At 33.5% G+C, this 27,883-nt stretch overlaps 1 protein-coding gene across 5 annotated transcripts in view; it reads right to left on the bottom strand.

The window, feature by feature from the left end:
• Nucleotides 1-27,883, bottom strand: part of LOC148619851 (alpha-tectorin-like) — a 42,417-nt gene that overhangs the window by 1,496 nt on the left and 13,038 nt on the right. For 3 of the 5 annotated variants that reach the window (XM_088580192.1, XM_088580195.1, XM_088580196.1), the window contains 4 exons: nucleotides 8,278-8,409; nucleotides 6,565-6,762; nucleotides 4,720-4,793; nucleotides 661-891 (listed from right to left, as the gene is read on the bottom strand). In XM_088580192.1, coding sequence (XP_088436318.1) covers nucleotides 661-891; nucleotides 4,720-4,793; nucleotides 6,565-6,762; nucleotides 8,278-8,407 — 633 coding nt within the window. In that variant the 5' untranslated portion in view covers nucleotides 8,408-8,409. Of the gene's footprint in view, nucleotides 1-660; nucleotides 892-4,719; nucleotides 4,794-6,564; nucleotides 6,763-8,277; nucleotides 8,410-12,800; nucleotides 12,843-13,777; nucleotides 14,090-27,883 lie in introns of those variants that run through there. The other 2 variants (XM_088580191.1, XM_088580193.1) reach the window with 2 other exon arrangements.

Raw genomic sequence — 27,883 nt, 5'->3', positions numbered from 1 at the left:
TCCGTATGTTCTATGTTTAATAATGGCGTAATGTTTTTCGACGGATCAAAATCTCCACATCAGTTCTATGCAGGATATTTCAAGGAAGAATAATACCAAGTTTGGTTCTAATTGGTCAAGTAGTGTCAGAGGAGAAGGTTTTTTTTTTAAAGAAATAACATTAAAATTGCAAACTAGATCGTATATAACTTATTAAGAAATCATGGGTGTAAGGTTTGTGATGTATATATAAACCGAAAAAAAATCTACTCGCGAAACCATGTACATTTCAATAGTCACAAGGCTAATGACACTATATCTAAGAATATGACAAAAAAAAAAAAAAAAACATTTCCTCGGTCGACAGGCACTTTTTAAATCAGACCTCGTTTAAAAATCCAATAACACTGCGTAATTTGCATGCACTTTTTAACGACTTTACAAGAATCATTTTCTGAGAGGGATGTCCATATGGCGTTCTAGTGTGAATGTAAAAAGTCAAATGCTGTTCGGAGTATTTCCTACTTTTCCAAGAATAACAATATTGTTTTTATTAACATAAAATATCGAACTATTCCTACCTTCCCAAGATAAACAATATTGTTTTTATTACATAAAAATATCAAACTATTCGAATAACAATATTGTATTTGTTAACATAAAATATCAAACTATTCCTACCTGCCCAGAAGTACCCTTGAATGCTATCGACAACATCCATATGCTTGTAAATTTCACCTTAAAATGTTTTTTGACTTCTTTAGAAACCGTAGAAAGAAGAACTTGATGACTGGTTTGGTATACTTCAGCCATTTTACCTATTCTGGCAAGTCCGTCACCATATACGATGTTATCAAAGCTTTGTTCTTCTATTAACGTGTTCGAGTAGTGGATGTATCCTGGCATCCCTACCTAAAACAAGGAAAGCAAATAAATGACGAAACTCAAAGCTAATGGCGGATCCCAGAGGTTGGGGTGGAACACTCTTTTGTTTGAACATTTTGGAAAGAAAGAAAATAATAGTCTGAACCATTTTTCCTGACACTGGAAACCCTTAAATATATGGATCCGCCCATGAATGCGTTTAGAATATTCTATATCGTTATAGAAAAACCTGTCACAATTAAATCCCTTTTGGGGCTGACGGATTTGCTCTGTTAAAACGAGTGCCTAGTTACATGTTAAAATTATTTTTGTAAGGGTTAGACAGGCGTCGATTTCACAAAAAGTCGTAAGTGTAAAGTTGATCGTAAGTAATGACGTCATAACAGAAAATAGCATTGTTACGTCATGACTTACGATCAACTCAAGCCAGCTCCTTTAGTAACAGTGAATCATACTAAAACATATTTTACAACTATTTGCGATTTAGAATAAATGTTGCCTTAACTGTGGGATAGCCATTCTATGCAATAGACCCAGGGTATATGCTGATTGGTGATTGAGGCTGTGCAGAAGGCACGAGACAGATTGTCACGCTGACAAGTGCGTATCGATTCCACCACGGAATATCGCGTATTAATTCAAAAATGGTGTTTGTATGCCTTAAAAGAAGACCATTATGTATTATTTTTTTTACAGCATTCCTCAAATCAAGGGAACCAAGAGTCCAGCGGAAATATACAAAAGAATGTATTTCAGGGACAACGACCAGACATGGAAAACAGACAAACACAACAAAGAAAATAAAGTAAATAAAATAATACATACAAGGTAACAAAAGTAAATGATCAAGTCGGACTCCACTAAAACTGGGAGCATGGACCAGGTGCACCGGTAGGGTAAGCGTCCTCCGCTTTTCTAGAAGTATGTGAATTAAAAACATAATGTGAGATTGTATGGGTTCAAATAAGCATTGCCGGCTGTACAAACTAGCTGTTATTTGCCTATTATAGACCACCGTAAATTAAAGGCACACCTTTATGCCAAATTGAACTATCACTAAATAGGATAAATGAAAGCTCCAATTCCAACATTATGATAGGTGGAGATTTTAATTTAAATGATATTGACTAGTCAGTCCAACAAGTCATTATAAGAAGACCTGATGCTGAACTATTGACATCATTGAAAAAAATACATTTACACCAAATTGTTGCACTACCAACACGTAAAGATAAAATACTAGACATTATACTGGTAAATAATCCATCAAGTATTAATAAAATAGATACCCTATCTTCATTTGGGTTGAATCTATGCAGAATCTAACATCTGGCTGCATAAAATAAGACAACCAAGGAAAATGCTAAAAAATGACCAAGCCAACTGGAGTAATATTCACTCAGATGTTGATTAAACATTAAAATAAATAATAGAAATGGAAAAGGATAAACATTTAAATGTTGATGAAATGTATGTTTTTTTCAAAACCAAACTGACTAAGTCAATCGAAGGAAACATCCCACATAAAATGCTTATCTATAAACACCGTCTTCAATGAGTACACAACGAACTCAGAATGCTTATCAACAAAAGAAACAAGTTTTATTTTAAGTAAAAAAGAATAAATGTTATAGTGATAAATATAGAAAATTAAAAACAAGTTGTACAAAAAGAACAAAGACAAGATTAATATACATACATAGAAAAATGATTTTAGATCTTCCGCAAAATGACACAGACCAGAGTTACAACACCCAGTCAAAGCCTAAGAAATCATAAGATCAGACAATAGTGCTGACATGCTGAAATGAGCTTGACAACTTTATGTCGAAACCAAACAAAAAAAAACTGACATATTGAATGACCAATTCCAGTCGGTCGTTACAAAAGAAACATCAAATAATATTCCAGATAAAGGTACAAGTCCACATCCTAAAATTCCATCACTGAGCAACACTACAATTGGCATTCAAAAACTCTAAGAAAAAATCAATCCTCACAAAACCAGCGGACCAGACAAAATCAGTAGGAAAGTCCTAAAAGAACTTCACGAAAGAACAGCACCCATTCTTACCATCATTTTTCGAAAATCATTACAAAATGGCAACACACCTTCTTATTGGACACATGTATATCTTGCTCCTGCATTCAAAAAAGGAGAAAAATACAAAACTGTTAAATACCAACCTATCTCACTCACTTGCATCATCTATAAAATCATATAAAATATACTCAATAAACACATACTTAGTCACTTAGAAAACAATACCATACTGTATGAAAAACAACATTGATTCTAACACACTAGATCTTGTGAGACTCGGCTACTATCATTTGTACAAGAAATGTCCTCAAACTGAAACAAAAACACACAGATTTTAACAAAGTTCCCCATCAAAGACTTTTATACAAACTTAACTACTATTGGATCAAAAAATGAATTATTAAACTGGATATAAGTTTTTCTTTCAAACAGAACTCAAACAGCGGTCTTGGATGGAAAGTTATCTGACAGTGCCCCAGTGACCGTTGGAGTCCCCCAAGAAACATTCTTGGAGCAGTCGTTTTTCTGGTTTATATCAATGATTTTTCTGAGTACCTGACCTCTAGCAAATTCATCCTGTTCGCTGACGACAGCATCATAGTCAGAACTATCCAGTCACAAAATGACTGATGGTCTCCAATCAGATCTTGATGCTGCCGCCAGGTAGGAAAAAGACTGGCTGAAGGCTATGCAACCAGACAAGTGTACAGTACTTATAATATCAAATAAAAAGAACCCTTTCAAACATAATCATATATTACAGTCATACTTTGGAATCCGTATCTTCAGCTAAATATCTTGGAATTATTTTGCAGTCTGACCTTAAATGTAACATATATACAAAAAAACATTGCTTCAAATGATTCAACAACTTTAGGCTTCACAATTCGAAATCTTAAAACACATACTGTAGAAATTAAGTCGCAGTCATACCAGGCTCATGTTCGCCCGAAACTGGAATATGCATGTTCCGTTTGGGACCCTCACACATCCGACCAATGCCAAAACCTAGAGATGGTCCAGCGGCGAACAGCTAGGTATGTCTGTATCCAGTGATTACAATACCAGCAGTGTAACTGACTTGTTGGATTCACTTCACTAGCCTACACTTCAACAACGCAGAATAAAGACCCGGATCATTATGTTTTATAAAGTCATTTACCAGTTAGTAGCAGTTTTAATCACAGTTTTATTACCCTCAGACCCTAGAACTGGACAAGCTCAACCACACACATACAGACACATTTTTGCTTGAAAAAACTGTTACAAAGACTCATCTTCCCATAGAACCATACCACAGGGGAATTTACTACCTGTAAACATCACACAGCTAAATTCAGATGATGCTTTTAAAGAACAGCTGACCCTAGCTGTCCGTTCCACAATAGAACTTTAAATTAAATCCGGCAAAATATTAAATATTTTTATTCACCTTTTTTTTTATTTTGGTTCTTCAACGCTATTTTTGGGGTTTAATTGTACAGATTTTTTGGTTTTTACCATGCATGCAGCAGTTAGTAATCATCAAATATGTGATGGATTACTGGATACCAGAAGAAGAATAATAATGACATACAGTGAATCGGGGTTGCAGAGGATATTGTTGCTGTGACATTTGAGACGCCCTGATCAGTAAACATTACTTATTTACATGAAAAGGGGTTAGAGATATAAAGATAACAAAGATGCAAAACGAGGGGAAATCTGTGAAAATATAGTGTCAAAGCACACGCACACGCCCTCCCCCCCCATACACATCCTATTTAAAAACCGGGGTGAACACAGGAATGGTGGGATCGTACTCTACTAACCTTAAACTTATCGTAGGATAGCCCTAATATAGTAACAGTTCTTGTAAGGACAATATTTTCTGTGCTTGTGCTAACTGAAAGAGAGTCAAAAACAACAGAACATTCATAAAATATATTCCACCGTCTTGTGCCTTATAATTTATATTATATGACACCAGTCACTGCGGTTCAGCATAATAATTCAAATATATGTCTATTTGATGGTATCAATAGTAAAATAGATGGTTTTTGTTATTTGCAATTCATCAACTGAATACGTATCATCTCGCTATTGGTACCTCGCATCCGTTCTCAGTTTAACAGACCACCATTTATATCACGAATTATGTAATAGTTAGAAATTAACTGACTAGAAAAGAAGGGAAAAAAATACGTTGATTTTTTTAGCTCACTCAAAACGTCACCTTTCTGTATCCTTTAGTCAGTCAATTGTAACGACCAAACAAATGCTTAATGAATTGCATGTTCATGTGGAATCTTTCGAATCTGTTTAAAGTTTCAATTTTTTTTCTACCCTATACACAACACTACCACATAATCACATATAACAGAAATTCGCTTATCTTATCAAATGGTCCTTCCCTTTCATCTTCGGCAACATCCTTGAACACCTGCGTATGGAGTGCCCATATCACAACTCATACGTTTTGCCTGAGCTTGCTGAAACTACGCAGACTTTACGTTACGGTGTATCCATCTGCGCCATGAAAACTGATGTGTTCAACGTGTCATAGTTTTTCTTTTCTTCTTTCGTCTACCTCGGGCTTGATTTTTAATGAGCACCTCTGCAGGTGTTTCTAGAAATGCGGAGGACGCTTACCCTACCGGTGCACCTGGTCCATGCTTCCAGTTTTTAGTGGCGTCCGAGTTGCTCATTCATGTTTTTGTTACTTTGTATGTATGATTTTAGTTACTTTATGTTCTTTGTTGTGTATGTCTGTTTTCCATATCTGGATTATCTTGATTATTCTTTGATACACTTACAGCACTTCTGTTAGACAATATTTCCGTTCGCATTGGCGATACCGTTTATCGACAAGTTATTGGGATTCCCATGTGAACCAATTTTGCACCACAATTTATGGCTGGAATATTATTAAGTAAAGACCTCTCCAAACAACATTTGATAGGGAATATTTAATAACATCTTTAGATATTTGGACGATTTTGATAAAGTAGTGATCCTTCACTATATTGTTTTATCATGTTTATATGTTAACATGCAATTTTTCAAGTATTTTGGGAATATACCATTTATGATTTTATCATAATTGGAGATAAAAGCTTGATTTTTTTTTGCAAATTTAGTGCTAGAACCTAAGTTTAGCTTTCATTTTGGTTGCAAGTCCCATTCCAATACATCATGGAACCATAATTCTTAATTTGCATAATTTGTGTATTTCATGGAATCTACTTTTACTTTCAAATCAACTGTAGATGATCAGAGTTCATATTTTGAAACTCAAGAGTTTCTAGTCTGTTTTATTTCAGCTTCCTTATAATTCCATTGTCATGATACTTCACCTCTTAATGAGAATGCTCAAAACGTAGTAGTAAAGCCATATTTTTACAAAACATTTCGCAAGAAAGTGCTTCACTTTCATATTTGGCCGCCATTGTTGTCATTAGCTATCTTTAGGATTCCCAATTTTCTGGAACGAACCAAGTCATTGTTTCAATGTGTGACAGACTTTTTGATCTCAATGTTTTTTTCCTTCCACGTATTTTAATATTGAGTCAAAGATGCAAAATAGTACCTTATATATAAGATACGCCGAATGTGCAACCTGGTTGAAAAATATATAATCAAGGATGCACATTAACTGAAACTGACCGGACACATACTTTGGCATGGTATTCCACACGTTACGATACGTCTGTTGGTTTTGTCTCCAATACAATTAGTCACACCATGGCTCGGAGCAGGTGCGTTACATTTTCGCGTTCTTGTTTCTGTTTGACTGGACAAGAAGCCACAGTTTGTGGTAGGACAAGTAACCTTTGACCATGGACTAAAAGCCGACCATCCACCATTTACTGGGACTGCAAGACGATACAAACAGTGAGCCAATAACAAAAGTTCAGAATAAAATCGTGTTATTACAGGGAGCGATTTAGAGGGAAAACTTACAGGCGATTGGAAGTTTTTTTTACCTTTATGTTTCACATTTTTCAAATTGTTCTTGTTTCTTACAAACTTTTAGACCTTAAAAATATTTTAGATAACAATACCCATTTAAATGCGTACCACAAATCCCAGTAATCCTGTGATCCGAATGGTGACCATATCTTGCTTCTTGCATGACACCCGTTAAAAAATTAGCTATTTCAACCGGTGCACCTGGTCCATGCTTCCAGTTTGTTTTAGTGGCGTCCGAGTTGCTCATTTACTTTGTATTTATTATTTTATTCATTAAATGTTCTTTGTTGTTTGTCTGTTTCTGTGTCTTGTCATTGTCCCTGGATTACATTCTTCGATTTCCGCTAGAATCTAAGTTCCCTTGATTATTCCAAAAAATAACAATGTACAACAATGTTACCATTTTGCTTCATGCCATGTGAAATAATTCTTTTATAAATTGAGAGAAATACTAATAACATTATAGGGCTGGGATTTAGAAGAAAATGCCGAAAAAAAAATAAAAATAATAAAAAAATAAAAAGATAAAATAAAACACCCAAACTTTTTAGGAATTTGTAAACAAATATACTTGACTCACCCATGGACAGAAAAAAAAGGTATGATTCAACATTTTCCCAATTGATAAAAAAAATCATTTATCTTGAGCAACTTCGATATATTTAGTTCATTTGAAAAAAAAATCTTTATTACGCATTATCCTTCTTTTTTGTTAAACGAATAATAATGGTCGGTACTAATTGGAGTGAATTACCAAAATATGATCAAGAGTGCCGAAGAATATTTAGATTCAACGAGTGTTCCGAATTTGCGTCGCGCACGAGTTAAATCTTCATGCATTCTTGGCACGAGTGACCATATTTTGATTATTCACGATTACCAGTTGATTAAAATTTTCATTATGTAGATATCCTCCCATAATTTGCTGCTATTGGCTGCTATTTTAGACATAAATTTAAAATTTGTGTTGTAATGTTTTGTGACGTTTTGGCGGGAGAAAATCCGAGTGTGAAATTACCGAATTTGCACCACCATTACTCGGGGCTGGTGAATTACATAGTCGTTCTCTCGACACTTTAACTTTGGAAATGATGCCAGATTTTGTCGTTGGACACGAGTACGAAGACCACAGACCAAACGAGGACCAGCCCCATTGATTGGAGCTATGAAATAAGATAAGTTGTAATAAAGAATAGGTATTATCGCATTAGTTGTTTTTAACCTCTCTTCAGTCGTTCATTGAAGTACTTTTAAAGCATTGACAAAAATGCTTTAAATTATTTGTTGATCTTGGCTAATTTTATATTCAGGATTTTTGCCAGTCTTTACAACAGTTTTAACAAAGCAGAACCGTTGGAGGATAAATGATAGGAGTAAGACATTTTAAGAGGTATTTCAACGATTTCTTTTTTACTTACTGCCTGATGATAAAGACTGACTTCCAAGTTTACTGGAAAACTTAAATTCTCCTTTGATTAGATTTTTTATGTTTGCAGCATCTGTTGCAATGACCACAATCAATCCCCTAATGATACTACGCACTGACATTTCTGAAAAGACAGAACAAATTTTAAAATATTGATTGATTGACTGTTGTATTGGTCGTTTGATTGGTTGACTTTATATTGACTTTGGATATTCCTTTAATTGATTAATGGACTGACTGATTTCTTGACGTATTCATTGATTAGTTGACTGATTGATTTCCAGATTGATTGATTCATAGGTTGGTTGACTGACTGACTTTTTGATAGACTTTTGATAGAGGAAAAAGTAAATAAAGTAAAACTTGAATGAAATAACAACTACCTGTCTCGTCTAGAACCATTTTTATGGTATGTGTCTTAGGGAAAAATAGGAAGCTAGTATTTTTGAAAACTAGACTAAGAGGATTTCAGGAGCTTAAATTGATCATTTGGTTCATTTGTTTTGCATTTCAAGGGCAGTAACTCCAAAAAGCAGTCTTCCTTCAACTAAAATGAAGACTTTTGTCGGTCTTATAATGAAAATTATTACGCAAAACTTACGAGTAATAAAGCGAAATTTACGAGTTATAAAGCGAAACTTAGCGTAATAAAGCGAAACTTACGCGTAATATAGCGAAACTTGCGTGAATCGACGCGAAACGTTTGTATTTTTTGTATATATGAAATGAGAAGAAAATGTATGATTGTCCCCCTTTTTACATGTCTTTCTTTTTTTGTGTTGAAGGTCGAAATAGAGAGATTAAACAAACCTCGTTTTAATATAAAGTAGTATTTAAGTTTTTGTTAGGCCAAACGAAGTGATTTATTAAACTTTTATACTAACAAAAGAAACCAACAACATTACCCCCCCCCCAAAAAAAAAAAAAAAAGAACAGAAACACCCCCCCCCCCCAAAAAAAAAATAGAATGTAGGAGCAGCATTATCTTTGAAATAAAAAGTCATGACCTCTTGAAATACTTAGGACAACAGAAAAAAAACATTATTCGCTTATTAATGTCTTAATGTGAATTATGAGCTAAACACCCTCACTTGAATTACTATTGCAAAAACATTGTGAAACTATCTTTTCCTCAAAACAAATAAATAAATAAAGAAATGAACAACAGAAATGACAGAAACATAAATTCTGTACTTGTTACACAAGCCGATAAGTGCTAGGTACCAAATAACTTGTCAAGCAGAGGCATACAAATCGCTACCTCATGTTTAAATAAAGCTTTTATTTAAAAAAAAAAAACATATCTGGTGGCTGCTAGACTTAATGTGCTGGTCATCAATTCAGAATGTTTCCACTTTCAAGGAGAAGTTTATTCACGACCACCATGGCAGCCAGGAAACTCACTGTTAGGTATATTCAGGTAAAATGATAAACGTTTGAAAACAAAAAAAAATTTGGTCTCCATTGTTTTATATAACCATTTTGGGTTATTACGAGTATGTTTCGCGTTAGTACGCGTAAGTTTCGCGTAATTACACAAAAGTTTCTCTTTAATACGCGAAAGTTTCATGTTATAAAGCAAAAAATATTTTCATAGATTAAAAGATTAAATGATCTCAATGGGCTTTCGTTTATATGTATATATTAAGAATACATATAAAGAAATGTTTATACACTGAATATTTAAGCAACATGTTGAAAAAAGCACAATTTCGTTGATGTTTTTGTCCCAAGAAAAGAAAAGTTTAATTCTAATGTGACGTACTTCAAAGCTCTTTAGACCAAAGCCCCATGGGGAAAAAGTGATAAACATATGACCAACATTTCGTGCAACGCATAGGCTGCATCTATTACAAAATGTTAAGTGATTACTCCTATTAGAATCGAAATAAATCACAGAAACTCCATTTTATCATTGTTTTACTACGGGCCGGCCTTACAGTGCGACATAAATTGTCAGTCCGTGGCAAAACAATGATTAAAAAGTGTTTCCACGATTATTTCTTAATTAACTTAGATTTCGACTAGTAGTTACTGTACTATCCCACATTATGGCTAGCTTCCAATATTTCGATTTTGTACTTTTTTGCCAAAAAATGTGATTTTGATTATTTCGATTCTGAAAAAAATCTTCTTCATATGATTATATTCATTATTCCAAAATGAACATTTTAGCCAGTCTTTCTGTATTAATTCACTAGCCAACAACTTCAGGACTCAATCTTTATGACTAAAATGGTTGATGAACTAAAGAAGCTTCAAATTTCAATAAATTAATTTGAGATAAATACTGTAATCTGATTGGTTAATATAATTTTGTTATATCTCAATGGATAAAAAAATATTGACACGCCCTTATTTAATTAAATTCAGAGCTACTTTTCTCGTGTTTACAGATAAAACTATGTTTTAAAATTGATTGATAAGAATTGGCTATGATAAAAATTTTGTCTATTGAAAAATGACATAGGCACTAAAACTTGGGAAATATACAAGTTTATACATAACCCTGAAATATGTTCACATGTGTCATATGAAATACACCCAACCTGCTAATTCAGATATACTGTATTCGGTACACGAAGGGGGAAAAGCTTATTAAACAATATAAAGCAAACATTAGAAGAAAGATAAAATCGTAGGCTTGCGAGAGTTTGCAATCCTAATGAGTACATTGGCCATTAAAGCCAATATAAAAAGTATATTTACTCTGAAGCATACTTTAGACTCATATGAAACATTTCAAATATGTCAATAACATTGGTATTGCTACAAATATGTATCATGCGCGATATGAATAAATATACAGTCGAAACTTTAAGTGAACATTAAATTGTGTTCGAGTTACCGGGAGTTCGACAAACTGAAGTTCAAAGATTTTCGGAAATGTGTAATTGGTCTTTGCCATGATCGATAGAAATTGCTTACTTCATGCGAAGTTTGTTTAATTTCTTGGAAATTTTCATTATGTTTCAAAAGGTTACTTTGATATGTTTATAGTATTAGTGGTCAAGTCTTTTGTCTCCGTTAACCGGCGATTCCTTTGTTTCTTTTTTATTATGAGGACGACAATAACATGAAACACAGCTCATCATTACTTTTCACATATAAGTTGATTCATTCATAAAGTAAAACCATATTAGTCAAAATAAACTGTGTAAACTCATGGTCATGAAAATGCTACATCTTTCTTATTACATTTATAATAAAATATTGTACTTCACTAGAATACATAGCTTCTATCATTCTGAAGTTTACACTTAATATGTGTTTAACGAATGAAAGGACAGTGTCGGATCCAAGAGCACAGGGATATTCGGGTTTTGTAGTTTTCTCTTTCTCTTCAAATTTTGTTTGTTTTAAAAAACAAAATTTAAAGAACGATGAGCAACAAATAGCCTGGAACCTCCTTTAAGATACCAGGATCCTCTCCTGAGAGACAAAGACATCTGTTTGTTAAGAGTAATGAAGGGAACCAAGGTTCTATCGGTAATCAAAAGAATGTAATCAAGGGATGAAAAACAGACATACATGACAAAGAACATAATTAACTAAAATCATACATACACGACAAAGAACATAAGTAACTAAAATCATACATACAAAGTAACAAAAGTAAATGAGCAACTCGGGCTTGGAGAATGGACCAGGAGCACCATAGGGTAAGCGTCCTCTGCTTTACTAGAAACAACGCCGAGTTGTAAGACTATACTATTATTTAATGACACACTTTGAAAAGCTGTTTAAAAAATATGTAGGCCTAATATTCAATCGCAAAAGTTTTTTTCTACTATCAAAAGAAATTGAGCAACAAGCATCTATGAGTTCGAATTGCTTATCAAATTGTGAGATGTTAAGAATTAAAAGTTGTTTGCCAAAAGAGTTAAAACTGCGGCAGCTCTGTGTGGATATAGTCTTAAAAGCATTGTTCATTGATTGTATTTTACGACCGTTGAAAATTAACCAACCTGAAGCTTATAATGCCCTGTGGACAATCGTTTCCAATTAAACGAAGCTGGAAGATATTTATTTGTATATTGCTTCCAAAACATAGTTTCACTTAATTTGAATAAATGTTGGCTAAGTTTAAAAGGATTTTAATAAATGAAAAGGTATTTGATTTCATCCATATAGAAAGCCTTTCATCCTACATGAATATCTATGGTATCCAAGACAAAATATTTTTGATAGTTAAACTATTGTACCAACCTTCCAAATGCACAGTTTCAATAGAAGGTGAATAATAATACTTATCGTGGTCTATGTCAGGTGTCCTTTTTCCTATTAGTTATTTACTTCATAATAAAAAGAAGACCAGAAAGGGAACCTCCAGGAATAAGATTGAACTACTAATTTAAATTGGAAAACTAAACTTTGCTTACGATCTGGTTATATCATCCACACAATGCCAGGATATACAAAGCAAGATACAAAGATGACATTTTTAAAATGCAAACGAAGGTAGTCTGAGAAAAAGCACCAACAACAGGAAATAGAGGATATTGAAACATTTACCTTTGAGGCGTTGTAACATCAGCAGGGTTTGCGATGAGGACACTATTATTAAACAAAGAATAACCAAAGATAATTTCGGGAGGTTAAACAAAACTTGAAGTTTCAATTAAAGTCAAATTATTCAACAGCTTGGTCATGGCACACTTTACACACTCAACCGAAACATTGAAAATAACAGAGCAAGCAAAGAAGAAGCCAGACACCTTTCAGAACAGATACCCGAGACAACTATTAAGTGGTTGTCTAAACATTGAATGATATATTTAAGAATAATCAGAAGTTACTTTATAAAGAAAGATTGACTCTTTTAGACACACGTTTCCAACAATTTTATTACATTGTATGTATGTGTTGTTGAAAAAAAACACCCGGATATCTTACTTGAAAAAATGTGAGAGGCTTGTGTGAGAGTTTTGGTGAAAACAGGTTATGTTCTTGTCCATTTTTTCAATGGTGTATTGAAATAATTCTTTAGTATTGTGAAAATGTATTGACTAGTCAGTACATATCTCAATTTGTAAATTTTGAAGACACCCCAATACACCTTCGTCAGGTGTGATTGTGTTTTTATTATAAAATCCTGACTGTGGAAAACTAATAAATTATAAAAAAAGAAGCCTAAGTAGCAGAGGACGGTTACCCTACCGGTACACATGGTCCATGCTCCCAGTTTTTAGTGGAGTCCGAGTAGCTCATTTGCTTTTGTTACTTTGTATGTATGATTTTGGTTACTTTATGTTCTTTGTTGTGTATGTCTGTTTTCCATGTCTGGTCTTTGTCCCTGGATTACATTCTTTTGATTACCGCTATAACCTTGGTTCCCTTGAAAACTCTTCCACTACCGATAATTTCCACCACAGTATATCAAAGAAGGATAATCATTTAGCTTCATGTTAAACACAAAGAACATTCAAATGTTTCAAACATTTAACAGTAAAGGCGGAACAAAAACGTCAAGTAACATTTCAAGCACTTACCAGTATACAAAACACAGCTACCTGTACTAATATGACTATCTTAGAGTTGTATAAACAGTTTACAGGTAAAATATGTAAGGTTTGATATTGAATATATTCTGATAACACTATGAAGTAATGCAGTTAACGATTTTTCTCTAGCAAATCGGAAATGCACACATTGCAGTAGTACACAATTCTGAAAATACAAACAAAAACAAAACATAACCAGAAACAAATCCCACACAAATCCACAAAAAGAAAACAGGCAAGAACGATCAAAAAGAAATGAATTGTAACAAATAACAAAAATGATCCCAAAATAAAACAAAAAAAAACGAAAACAAAATAATGCAAAATAAACAAAATAAAGAGAGAAAGCGAGAAAAAAATAATTGATTTTTAGATCCTGGTCTAAAGTTAAACACAGAAAATGTCATTTACGGTATTGAGTGTATTTTATGTGGTTTAATATGTTTGAAACTGAACAAACAGTGCGAAACCGTATGAATACACATCGATACGATGCCAAGAACCCAAAATATTGGGCTCTTTACAATCATTTCAATCAGCCAGGTCATGACCATTGTTTGACATGAAGGTTCGTTTCATCGAAAAAATTAAGCACCACACTAACAGCCCTAAACTTAGTAGACCATACCGCACCAATATGGAGTTATTTTGGGTTTAACAGTTGGGTACTGCAATGTCTTACCGCTGTAACGATAATGCAAAAGGTATCGGGAATTTATCTAGTCCAGGTAACAGTTAAATCAAAGTAACAACGATCTTTAGCGCCATTCTAGAAGTCAACGTAGCAATGGCCAAAGACGTCGGATGCCTAGGGAAAAGATGCACCCGATCCTGTTACATCATATTAACTTTCAGACAGATATAATTATCTTTTATCTAGTTTACAACAACTCTTAAGTGTTAATTACATTACAACGAATATTTTTTCACTACCAGACACCCTTCTAAACAATCTCAGAGATTTCGGACTCGAGGAAGGAGGTGTCGACCCCTTTTCGATAAAATGCAGACTTTCCAGCATTATGTCTGACGTGGCCAAATTCCGTTTTTTTTAACATTATTACGGTATGTGTCTTAGGGAAAAAATGAGAATCTATTATCTTTGAAAACAAGACTAAGAGGATTCCAGGAGCCTGAATTGCTCACGTGGTTCATTTTTATTTTCATTTCAAGGGCAGTAACTCTAAAAAGCAGTCGTCATATAATGGAGATTTTTGTCGTTCTTATAACAAAAATTATTACACGAAACTTACATGAATCGACGCAAAACGTTTGTATTGTTTGTATAAAAGAAGAAGAAAACGTATAATTGTCCGCCTTTATTTTACATATCTTCCATTTTTGTGTTGAACGTCGAAATAGAGAGATTACACAAACTACCTTTTTAATATAAAGTAGTATTTATGTTTTTGTCAGGTCAAACTTTGATTTATTAAACTTTTATATTAAGAATGAACAGAAAAGAAACCAAAAGCATTACCCCCCCCCCAAAAAAAAAAAAAAAAAAAAAAAAACAAGAACAGAAACAACCCTCAAAAATAGAATAGAAGAGCATCATCATCTTTGGTGTAAAAAGTGATGACTCCTTAAAATACTTAGGACAACAGAAAAAAACATTATTCGCTTATTTATGTATTAATGTGAATTATGAGCTAAATACCCTCACTTGAATTACTAAAGCAAAAACATTGGGAAGCTATCTTTTCCTCAAAATAAATTAATATATAAATAAATAATAAAAAAAAATGCATCAACAACAGAAATGAGAAGAACATAAAAGAACATAAAGTATATATTTGTTACACAAACTGATAACTGCCAGGTATTAAATAACTTGTCAAGCAAAGGCATACAAATCTCTGCCTCATAATGAAATAGAGATAATAATAAGCTTTTATTACAAAAACATATCTGGCGGCTGCTAGACTTATTTTGCTTATTATCGATTCAGAACGTTTCCACTTTCAAGGAGAAGTTTATTCACCATGGCAGCGAGGAAACTCATTGTTAGGTATATTCAAGTAAAATGATAAACATTTGAAAACAAAAAAATAATTTTGGTCTCCATTGTTTCGAACTATAAATGAGTGTTTTAAAAATGTATATAACCATTTTGGGTTATTACGCGTATGTTTCGCGTTAGTACGCGTAAGTTTCGTGTAATTACACAAAAGTTTCTCTTTAATACGCGAAGATTTCATGTTATAAAGCAAAAAATATTTTCATAGATTAAAAGATTAAATGATCTCAATAGGCATTCGTTTATATGTATATATTAAGAATATATATGAAGAAATGTTTATACACTGAATATTTAAGCAACAAGTTGAAAAGACACAATTTCGTTGATGTTTTTGTCCCAAGAAAAGAAAAGTTTAATTCTAATATGACGTACTTCAAAGCTCTTTAGACCACAGCCCCATGGAAACATGTGATAAACACATGACCAACATTTCGTGCAACACATAGGCTGCATCTATTAAAAAACGTGAAGTGATTACTCTTATTTGAATCGAAATAAATCATAGAAACTCCATTTTATCATTGTTTTACTACGGGCTGGCCTTACAGTGCGACATAAATTATCAGTCCGTGGCACAGCAATGCTTAAATGAAGTTTCCATGATTATTTCTTAATTAACTTAGATTTCGACTAGTAGTTACTGTATTATCCCACATTATGGCTAGCTTCCAATATTTCGATTTTGTACTTTTTTCCAAAAATGTGATTTTGATTATTTCGATTCCGAATATAATCTTCTTCATATGATTATATTCATTAATCCAAAATGCAAATTTTAGCCAGTCTTTCTGTATTAATTCACTAGCCAACAACTTCAGAACTCAATCTTTATGACTAAAATGGTTGATGAACTTTAAATAACATGACCGACAAAGATGCTAAATCTTGTGGGAAATATACAAGTTTATACGTAACCTTGAACAATTTTCACATATGTCATATGAAATACACTCAACCTACTAACTCAGATATGTATTCGGTACACGAAGAGGAAAAAAGCTTATTAAACAATATAAAACTAACATTACAACAAAGATAAAATAGTAGGCTTGCGACAGTTTGCAATCCTATTACGTACAATATTCATTAAAACCAACATAAAAACTACATTTACTGTGAAACATACTTTTGTAAAGACTGATTTGAATCATTTCCAATATGCCAATATCATTGGTATTGCTACAAATATGTATCATGTACGACATGGATAGATATACGGTCGAAACTTTAAGTGAACATTAAATTGTGTTCGAGTTACCGGGAGTTCGACAAACTGAAGTTCAAAGATTTTCGGAAATGTGTAATTGGTCTTTGCCATGATCGATATAAATTGCTTACTTCATGCGAAGTTTGTTTAATTTTTGGAAATTTTCATTATGTTTCAAAAGGTTACTTTGATATGTTTATATTATTAGTGGTCAAGTCTTTTGTCTCCGTCAACCGGCGATTCCTTTGTTTCTTTTTTATTTTGAGGACGACAATAACATGAAACACAGCTCATCATTACTCTTCACACATAAGTTGATTCACTCATAAAGTAAAACCATATTAGTCAAAATAAACTGTGTAAACTCATAGTCATAAAAATGCTACATCTCTCTTATTACACTGATAATAAAAATTATACTTCACTAGAATACATAGCTTCTATCATTCTGAAGTTTACACTTAATATGTGTTTAACGAATGAAAGGACAGTGTCGGATCCAAGAGCACAGGGATATTCGGGTTTTGTAGTTTTCTCTTTCTCTTCAAATAGCCTGGAGACAGAGATGTCTGTTAAGAGTAATCAAGGTTCTAGCGGTAATCAAAAGAATGTAATCAAGGGATGAAAAACAGACATACACGACAAAGAACATCAGTAACTAAAATCATACATACAAAGTAACAAAAGTAAATGAGCAACATTGGACCAGGAGCACCGTAGTGTAAGCGTCCTCTGCTTTACTAGAAACAACGCCGAGTTGTAAGACTATACTGTTATTTAATGACACACTTTGAAAAGCTGTTTAAAAAAATATGTAGGCCTAATATTCAATCGCAAATGTTTTTTCTACTATCAAAAGAAATTGAGCAACATGCATCTATGAGTTCGAATTGCTTATCGAATTGTGAGAGGTTAAGAATTAAAAGTCGTTTGCCAAAAGAGTTCAAACTGCAGCTCTGTGTGGATACAGTCTTAAAAACATTGTTCATAAATTGTATTTTATGGCCGTTAAAATAAACCAACCGGAAGCTTATAATGCCCTGTAGACAATCGTTTTCAATTAAACGAAGCTGAAGATGTTTATTCGTATATTGCTTCCAAAACATAGTTTCATTTAATTTGAATAAAAGTTGGCTAAGTTTAAAATGGTTTTAGTAAATGAAAAGGTATTTGATTTCATCCATATAGAAAGCCTTTCATCGTACATGAATATCTATGGCATCCATGACAAGATATTTTGAAAAGTTAAACTATTGTACCAACCTTCCAAATGCACAGTTTCAGTAGAAGGTGAATCTTATCACAGTTTATGTCAAGTTTCCTTTTTTTCTATTAGTTATTTACTTCATAATAAAACGAAAACCAGAAAGGGAACCTCCAGGAATAAGATTGAACTACTAATCTAAATTAGAAAATCGAAACTTTGCTTACGATCTGGCTATATCATCCACACAATGCCAGGATATACAAAGCAAGATACAAAGATGACATTTTTTAATGCAAACAAAGGTACTCTAATTTTTTTCCTATAGCAACGAGAGTGTTTTTAAGTATAAACAAATCCAGGAAATAGAGGATGATGAATTATTTACCTTGGAGGCGTTGTAACACCAGCAGGGTTTGCGATGAGGACACTATTATTAAACAAAGAATAGCCAAAGATCATTTCGGGAGGTGAAAGAAAACTTGAAGTTTCAATTAAAGTCAAATTATTCAACAGCTTGGTCATGGCACTCTTTACATACTGAAGCGAAACATAGAAAATAAAAGAGCAAGCAAAGAAGAAGCTAGACACCTTTCAGAACAGATACCCGAGACAACTATTAAGTGGTTGTCTAAACATAGAATGATATATTTAAGAATAATCAGAAGTTACTTTATTAAAAAAAAATTGACCTTTTTAGACACATGTTTCCAACAATTTTATTACATTGTATTTATGTGTTGTTGAAAAACAAACACCCGGATATCTTACTTGCAAAAAAATTTGAGAGGCTTGTGTGAGAGTTTCGGGGAAAACAAGTTATGTTCTTGTCCATTTTTTCAATGGTGTATTGAAATAATTCTTTAGTATTTTAAAAATGTATTCAATAGTCAGTACATATCTCAATATGTAAATCTTGAAGACACTCCAATACACATTGGTCAGGTGGTGATTGTGCTTTTTATTATAAAATCCTGACCGTGGAAAACAAATAAATCATTAAAAAAATAAGAAGCCTTAGCAGCAGAGGACGCTTACCGGTACACATGGTCCATGCTCCCAGTTTTAGTGGAGTCCGAATAGCTCATTTTCTTTTGTTTACTTTGTATGTACGATTTTAGTTGCTTTATGTTCTTTGTTATAACCTTGGTTCCCTTGATAACTCTACCACCACCAATAATTTCTACCACAGTATGTCAAAGAAGGATAATCATTTAGCCTTATGTTTAAAACAAAGAACATTCAAATGTTTCAAATATTTAACCGTAAAGGCGGAACAAAAACGCTAAGTAACATTTCAAGCACTTCCCAGTATACAAAACACAGCTACCTGTACTAATATGACCATCTCAGAGTTGTATAAACAGTTTACAGGTAAAATATGTAAGATGTGATACTGAATATATTCTGATAACACCATGAAGTAATGCAGTTAACATTTTTTCTCTAGCAAATGGGAAATGCGTACATTGCAGTAGTACAAGTCTGAAAATATACTTTGAAAATACAAACAAAAACAAAACAAGGCAAATCCCGCAAAAACCCACAAAAAGAAAACAGGCAAGAACGATCAAACAAATAAAAAGAAATGAATTTTAACAAATAACAAAAATGATCCCAAAATGAAAAAAAAAAAACAACAAACAAACAAACAAACAAACAAAAATAGAAAAAAAAACAAAAACAAAAACAAAATAATGCAAAATAAACAAAATAAAACAAGACAAAAGGAGAAAAAAAAATCATTTTTAGATCCTGGTCTAAGGCTAAACACCGAAAATGTCATTTACGGTATTGAGTGTACTTTATATGTTGGTGAAACCGAACAAACAGTGCGAAACCGTATGAATACACATCGATACGATGCCAAGAACCCAAAATATTGGACTCGTTACAATCAGCAGTAAACATAGCCATGGCCAAAGACGTCGGAAGCCTAAGGAAAAAGATGCACCCGATCCTGTTACATCATATTAACTTTCAGACAGATATAACTACCTTTTGTCTAGTTTACAACAACCCATAGGTGTTCATTAAATTACAACGTATATTTTTTTACACCAGTCACCCTTCTAAAAAATCTCTGAGATTTCGGACTCGAGGAAGGAGAAGTCGACCTCTTTTCGATAAAATGCAGACTTTCCAGCATTATGTATGGCGTGGCCGTCTATTTAAACCTGTTAGATCTGAACCTATTGACGATGAGAATTGGAAATTCATACATTTTCTATTTTCCAACGAGGAAATTGATGCTATTAACATCAGCAATATTGCTCATCGTAAAAAGGTAGTTTCCAAAATTCCAGCATAGAACAATCTGTGCTTATTGTCTCTTACAGCTACACTAAGACAATAAGTAGTAAAATTTTAACCATAGAAAGACATTGCAGAATCTAAATATTGAGAAATATTTAAAATCCCCTTTGACATGTGACTGTACTTCTTCTCTCTTTAATTACAGTCCTTCTGGTCATGACATCACTGGAGATTTGAATATCATTGAGAATGAACTCCTACATAAGGTAGTTTCTCATGGTCCAAAATTTAGAGAATGATGGCTCCTCAATTGGAAACTAAATTTCAAAACAATTGGATGGCGATTGGAAGATTATGCTAGATCACGAATAAAGAGAGAAAAGGACCAAGAACCAGAAATTGAGCCCTTATTGGTACGGAATCGTATTGATAATCTCAAGAAATTTGTCAATAAAGACCCAAGTCTGTATACAAAGTTCGTAAGTCAATCGAATACCTTTCCTCCCCACATGAGAAATATGTTATCTTCCCTACGGACAAAGCATCAAACAACATTGTATTTGTTTGTAAAGCGCATTATATCAGTTGCTTTATTTAGGAATTGGGCATTGATAGTAACATTCCAGGTAATGCCATATACAAACGTACTACTTTTGATAGAGATGAAATCCTAAACAACCACAAGTCCTTCATGTCGACATATTGAAATAAAATGTGAGAACTTACCTTACTTGTATTTGATTCCTAAACTTCGTAAGAATCCATATAAAGAAAGGTATATTGCAGGATCTCAATATTGCTCTACGAAGATGATGTCAATTCATCTTACATATATGTTGTCCGCAGTGAAGGATGGACAACAAGCTTATTGCAATACCACCTACTTTCGTAGTGACATTAATCACAGGTGGATACTTAAAAAGATTGAAGATTTACTTCAAAACCTAAAGCCCCTCATATGTTCGGAAATAAGTTCTCTTCAAACTTTTGACTTCTCAACTCTTTACACTACGTTACCACATGATAAATTGAAGTCTCGTTTGAAAGACCCCGTGCAGGTCCGGGTGTTAAAAGAATAGGCCTGCAGCAGCGCTAAGCCTGTCGTAAAAGGCGACCAAATAGTGCTCAGAAACCTAGCCGGGGGCTAGGCGCTCTGCCCACAGAGCAACTGGGATGTGTGCCCCAGGTGGTGGAATGGGGTACCCCTGGGGTGTTACATGCTGGGGTTGTCAGGCTATAATACGGAGAACCTGACCGCAAACCATAGTGGTGCGCCGTGTTGGGAAAGATGCCACGTTCCTCGCACGTTAAGGAACCCTGCTGTGGTATTCGATAGGAGTAGGAACCTTTGCGCTCCGCCACAGGAGGCTAAATTGCCCGACCTTACCCATCCCCCCTTTTTCCAGTGGCAATCAAAATTTGTCGACCCTATTATCCTTGTGACCCATCCTTTTTTTTCATTTCATGTTCATTTTATCATCCATTTCATGTTCATTGTCTGAATATAGCTGAAATATTGCTGCTCGGACGTTAAACCCCAACAAACAAACAAACAAACAATATTCGTAAATCTTTTGCTGCTTCAAAAAATTATGTTTTTCTTGGTTACAAATCCACATAAGTTTCTAAAACATCGCAGAAAGGCAAAGTGTGCTACGCAGAAAAGTAGGTTTGCGATATGCTTGATTTACTCAATGATAACATATTTGTCTCATTTGGAGGAGCTATTTTTCAACAAGTTGGCATTCCAATGGGCACTAACTGTGTTCCTCTCCTAGGCGATTTGTTATATTCATACGAGACTGGATCTCTTAAGAACCACGGAAAGAATAAAATTTAAAAACTGTTGTGTCAACTAAAAAAATAAATCATAATTAAATCGTCGGCTAAAGAACGAGTGAACTACCATCGACAGCAGGAATTATTTGCTTACAGTAGTCTCAGATCTTTTAATTGTTTAATTGTACTATTGAATCTATTTTAAGGTTACCCATGATTTGATTATTGCTTGAAAAAATGCGTGTAGGGCCAGTTTAATACCAAATACTTCCTTGCTCTGTTAATATAAAAAAATTCGTTATTTATACACAATAAATAATCAAAAACATATTGTCCCTGACGTAATGTGTCCTGGTGAAGTGACCTCATGATATGATTTAAAGGTTATATATGTCTCATATTAAATTTTCAATGTATATCGACTTGGTCGACCTATATACAATGACGTCCTTTTTGCTGTTCTAAAATGATGTTTGTTTCTTTGTTTCTTGGGGTTTAACGCTCGAGCAGCAATATTTCAGCTATATTCAGGCGATGAACATGAATGGATGATAAAATGAACATGAAATGATGATGAAATGAAAAATGGGATTGGACACAAGGATAATGGGGGCAACAAATTTTGATTGCCACTGGAAATATGGACAGGTGGGTAGGGACGGGCAATTTAGCCTCCTGTGGCGGAGCCCTATGGTTCCTACTCCGGGAGAATACCACAGTAGGGTTTTTTAATGTGCGAGGAACGTGGCATCTTTCCCAACACTGTGCACCACTATGGGTTGCGGTCATGTTTTCCGTATTATAGCCTGACAACCCCAGCATGTAACACGCCGGGGGTACCCCATTCCACCACCTAGGGCACACAACCCAGTTGCTCTGTGGGCAGAGCGCCCTAGCCCCCGACTAGGGTTCTGAGCACTATTTAGTCGCCTTTTACGACCAGCTTAGCGCCCCTGTGTACCTATTATTTTGACACCCTGACCTGCATGGGTCTAAAAATGATAAAAGCCTGCATGAATACAAGTTGTATTATAAGTGGTTTGTCATAAATGGCATACAAGTGGACACTTTGGTGTAAGGTAGAACAACAAACATTTTTACATAATGTTGCTACCGTTTACACTGGATCAATATCAAAGAAAAATGGGCATTTGATATCAAGTTCCGGTAACAAAATTTTTTTCATGAATTTTGAAGTATGTAATATACAAAAGTTTGAGATGTTAAGTTGACTTCTCCGTGGCATATTTTCAGTTTCACTTTGTTTTTTTTTCTCCATACTAAAACGGTGGATAAAAGTGACTTGGGATTTATGAAACAAATCAACAATGCTCTACGCTATATATTATTTAGAGATTATACACGTATATCTTATACATGTACATCTTTATAACAGAAACTGAATTTGAGGGACGTGCTAGTCACGTATATTTACTTCTGTGAAAAAAATTAGTTTCAAACGAATATAGAAAACGATCGACCAAGAGTGGCAGTTTTCCCTCCATACATTTTGCAACGATCTGTTCAAACATCTTCCGAATTTGACAAAAATATTTCACTTTTTCTGATAATGTGTGGTATTGTACAAAAAAGTCTTTTCCCTACCTTATATCTAGTCCCCTGTGTTTTATAGCACCATAATTAAATTAGATCTAAATTGAGTGTCAGGCCCTGTAAGAATCAAGTAGTGGGTAAAACATGGTAAGAAAACATGCACCATTTTGAAATTTTAATTCGACTATTTCCTTCATCAAAATCAAGGAAACAAGACAAGATTTTCCATATCGCTTCCGAAAAATGAGTTATAATTTTATTTAAAAGTACTTGAAATGAACATTTCAACAGCAAATAACTCCGTCAAAACCTGAATTTTCTTACATTCTATTGAAAAAAATTCTGAGCAAATTCAGTGATGCAGTGATGTAAAAATGATCTTTTCAAATAGAGAAAGCATCCTGTAGTAAAATTATATAGTTAGATCATTTGGTCTTTTAAATGCATGTTTCTGATTTTTGCTTTTTTGTCAGATTCTTACAAAAACTTACACTCAAACTGGTCGCGTGGAAAACTGTCACCTTCTCCGGCGGGTACTTGTGACTTCTGGGAGTCTAAAGTAGTGATGGCCATTTATGAGTTAAATTTTTAAACACGTTGCCGTTTTGTTGTGAATAGGTATATCAAAAAGTGCACTTAAAATGAAAAAAAGGTTAAGAGTTAACTTATTATGTACAAAAATGTATTTCAATTCATTAAATCTATTTTGTACTTGTTTTTTGAAGAAATATACGTTTTTTTTCTGGAGGAAAAGAAATAATTCTACAAATCATGGATCACCATGGAGACAATGGGGAAGTTTTTCGTAATTATATCATACATAAACGACGAGGAAGTATATCGGTAAGAAGTAAACATATGACGGGAAATTATTCGGTCTTTCGGGATCCTATATATTTACATCAAAGACAGCTGTTTCATAGTTTCAAAACCATGTCAATGAAAACTTTATCAATAAATGCAGACTTGATATACAACTTTCCGGCTTTGTAACCTTTTATTAACAGAAAATGTTACCCATTATAATGAATACGTGTAATCCTATTATTGTATTAAAAAGTGAAGTCACAACGATGACATGTATAATTTTAAACAAGGGTTTTAAATTCAATGAAGTAGAAAAATCGTTATGAATGTGTTTTGGTTGATTATTGAAAATGTTTGTACCAGAATTCTGCTACTGTTCAATGCTGGGCAACCAAAAAAACAATCAAAACAGGAGCATATCTTAATTGTGTGAATATTACAATATTACCATTATTCTAGGCATATATTACTTATATATGTCAGTTACCATTTCAATTGATCTATTTGTGCCAGGACCTCGCACATTTTGGGTGTTTTGGCTCGCATGTGAAATGATAATTTTCTAACACTGGTCATTAGATAAAATTGGTGGAAAATTAAAAAAAAAGTATTAGCTTCATTTTAAGTTTTCTGGCACATTTGCCACATTGTTGAACGAAAATATGCACAGACAAGGGATATTTTTATTTTTGCTTCATTCCTTTATAATTCTTTAACATGAAATACTTATAAAGAATTTAAAAATAATGATTACAAATGGAATAGCCTGAAAATCGAAAAAAATATAATAAAAAATGCAGTGTAGTTTTAACAAAGTCAACGATTAATATGTAAACAACAAAAGAGATATTCACGAAAACTTTCAAGATTCTAGATTCTTCATATAAAGTACAATACGGAAATAAAAACGACAGTTTGAATCAGTTGATATAATGTGTGATTTTTGTTAGGATATTAGATTCAAAACATGAAACATTCATTGAGTAAATATCACATTTCCTGACCGTTTTCTAGATTTGACTTTAAAAGGAAATATGAATAGGCAAGACTAAAGATATATCCAACTCGAATGAAAAGAAGTTTAAACATTTTTATTGAAAGTAAAGTCAACATTCATGTAATGAGAGACAATTCGAAACTAACATTCTTAAAACAGCTTATATCCAACGTTCCAAAGTTTTCCTGTCCTCTTTCGTCTACCCTGGACTTGACTTTTTATGATCAACTCGGTGGGTGTTTCTCGAAAAGCAGAGGGCGCTTAACCAACCGGTGCACCTGGTCCATGCCATCAGTTTTTAGTTGAGTCCGAGTTGCTTATTTATATGTTTTTACATTGTATGTATTATTTTGGTTATTTTATGTTCTTTGTTGTGTGTGTCTGTTTTCCATGTCTAGTCTTTGTCCCTGGATTACATTCTTTTGATTTCTGCTAGACTTTTTTTCCTTTGAATGCTCTTATAATGAGGAAGTAAATAAAATATCAATAGTTTAAAATAGACAAAAACACAAAAGAATAAGACAAAAAAGAATTGCATTAAATAAAGTAAGTAAACGCCGCGTTAACAAGAGACACTTGATTTATTGTCTAGTTTACAGATTTCTATTGTTTTACCGGGTTCAGATGATCGCCAAAAATAGTATCCACAAGAAACTCTCATTTCATAAAACAAAATAATAAAAAAACAAGTAGCATATTCACAAAACCGCAGATTACAGAAAGATGAAAACATAGATGTTTGGATGTATTATATTTGTATTTGGATAGCCTTAGCTTACTTAATTGGAAGAATAATCAAGGGAACTAAGGTTATAGCAGTAATCAAAATAATGTAATCCAGGGACAAAGACCAGACATGGAAAACAGAAATACACAACAAAGAACATAAATAACAAAAATCATACATACAAAGTAACAAAAGCATTAATGAGCATTTAGGACTCCACTAAAAACTGGGAGCATGCACCAGGTGCATCGGTAGGGTAAGCGTCCTCTGCTTTTCTAGAAACACCCGCCGAGTTGGTCATAAAAAGTCAAGTCCGGGGTAGACGAAAGAGGAAAGAAAAACTATGACCCGTTGAACAAATCAGTTTGCATGGCGCAGATGGATACACCGTAACGATCCACGAGTTCATGATGACGACCATAAAACTTTTGTAGCGATGTGACTGCAAACTTGTAGCAACATAAACCTGGTCCAGAAGCCTATTTGTTAGAATTCTAGCGCGATACAAAAAGTCTGTGTAGTTTCGGCAAGCTATGAACACTCCATACGCAGGTGCTGATGGGATGTTGCCACATATGAAAGGAACTACTAAATATTATAGATGCCTACAAAAGTAATCATATGATCATGAGTGCCTAGGATATATATTCAGGGTGTTTTAATTACACTGTAAGTAAACTTTTAAGGATAATGACGTTTTATTGAATTGAGTCTACTGGAAATAAACATCGAATAATTTATATTGACAATAAGGAACCTTCTTCTAGAAAACGAGTTCCATAAGTCACGTTAGTTTTTTGCAGTAGGGATACTTTGAGCGGAAAAGTTCTTGTATTGTGTCGAAAGACGGATAAAGGTGTCATGTGAAAGCTATTTTAACATTTTAAAGCACTTAAAAATTTTAATAGGCGGTGTTTTTTAACAAAGTAAAAATGAAATATCGATTTATGGTTTTGAAATGTTTTGCGTTTTTACCTTTTGAAGATAAATGTCAACAGTGCCATCATATATTCAGAAGTAAACAAACCGGAACAGAAAGAAAGTAAATATAAAACTTGCCATTAACGACTCAACAAAAAAAAAATGACAGTACTGACCTTGTGCCCGAGTACGGTAAACGTCGACACTTTGTTAAATCTAAAGACAGTTGAGTTTCTCATTAATGTTTGATAAATTAAAAAAAAAAACAAACAAATGAAGTCGAAAACTCTTCCTTCTTGCCAGAGATCACAGGGATACATCGAATAAGTAGACAAGCTTATGAAGTTGTGGGTGAAGAGCTTTAGTATTTGTTTGAGGTGTTTCCAAGCGTCATGATATACGCTGGGAAATTTTAAAGCATATAATGTAAGTTACATATTAAATAATTTACATAGTGTTCTACAACAAACAACTACAACTAAGAATGATGTAGCAAATATTATTTTGATCAATATTTGCTTTGTTTTAACATTTTATATGTTACCATACCCTAGTAACAAGATCTTCAACAGCTATCTAGCTGTATTTTTGTCTGCGATAGTTGAGAACATTAATTGTT

This window comes from Perna viridis, chromosome 4 (assembly GCF_037379345.1).
Source record: "Perna viridis isolate PV_CMFRI_1.1 ecotype Kerala chromosome 4, ASM3737934v1, whole genome shotgun sequence".
NCBI classification, from domain to species: Eukaryota; Metazoa; Mollusca; class Bivalvia; order Mytilida; family Mytilidae; genus Perna; species Perna viridis.
This window is presented reverse-complemented; position numbering and strand designations above follow the sequence as displayed.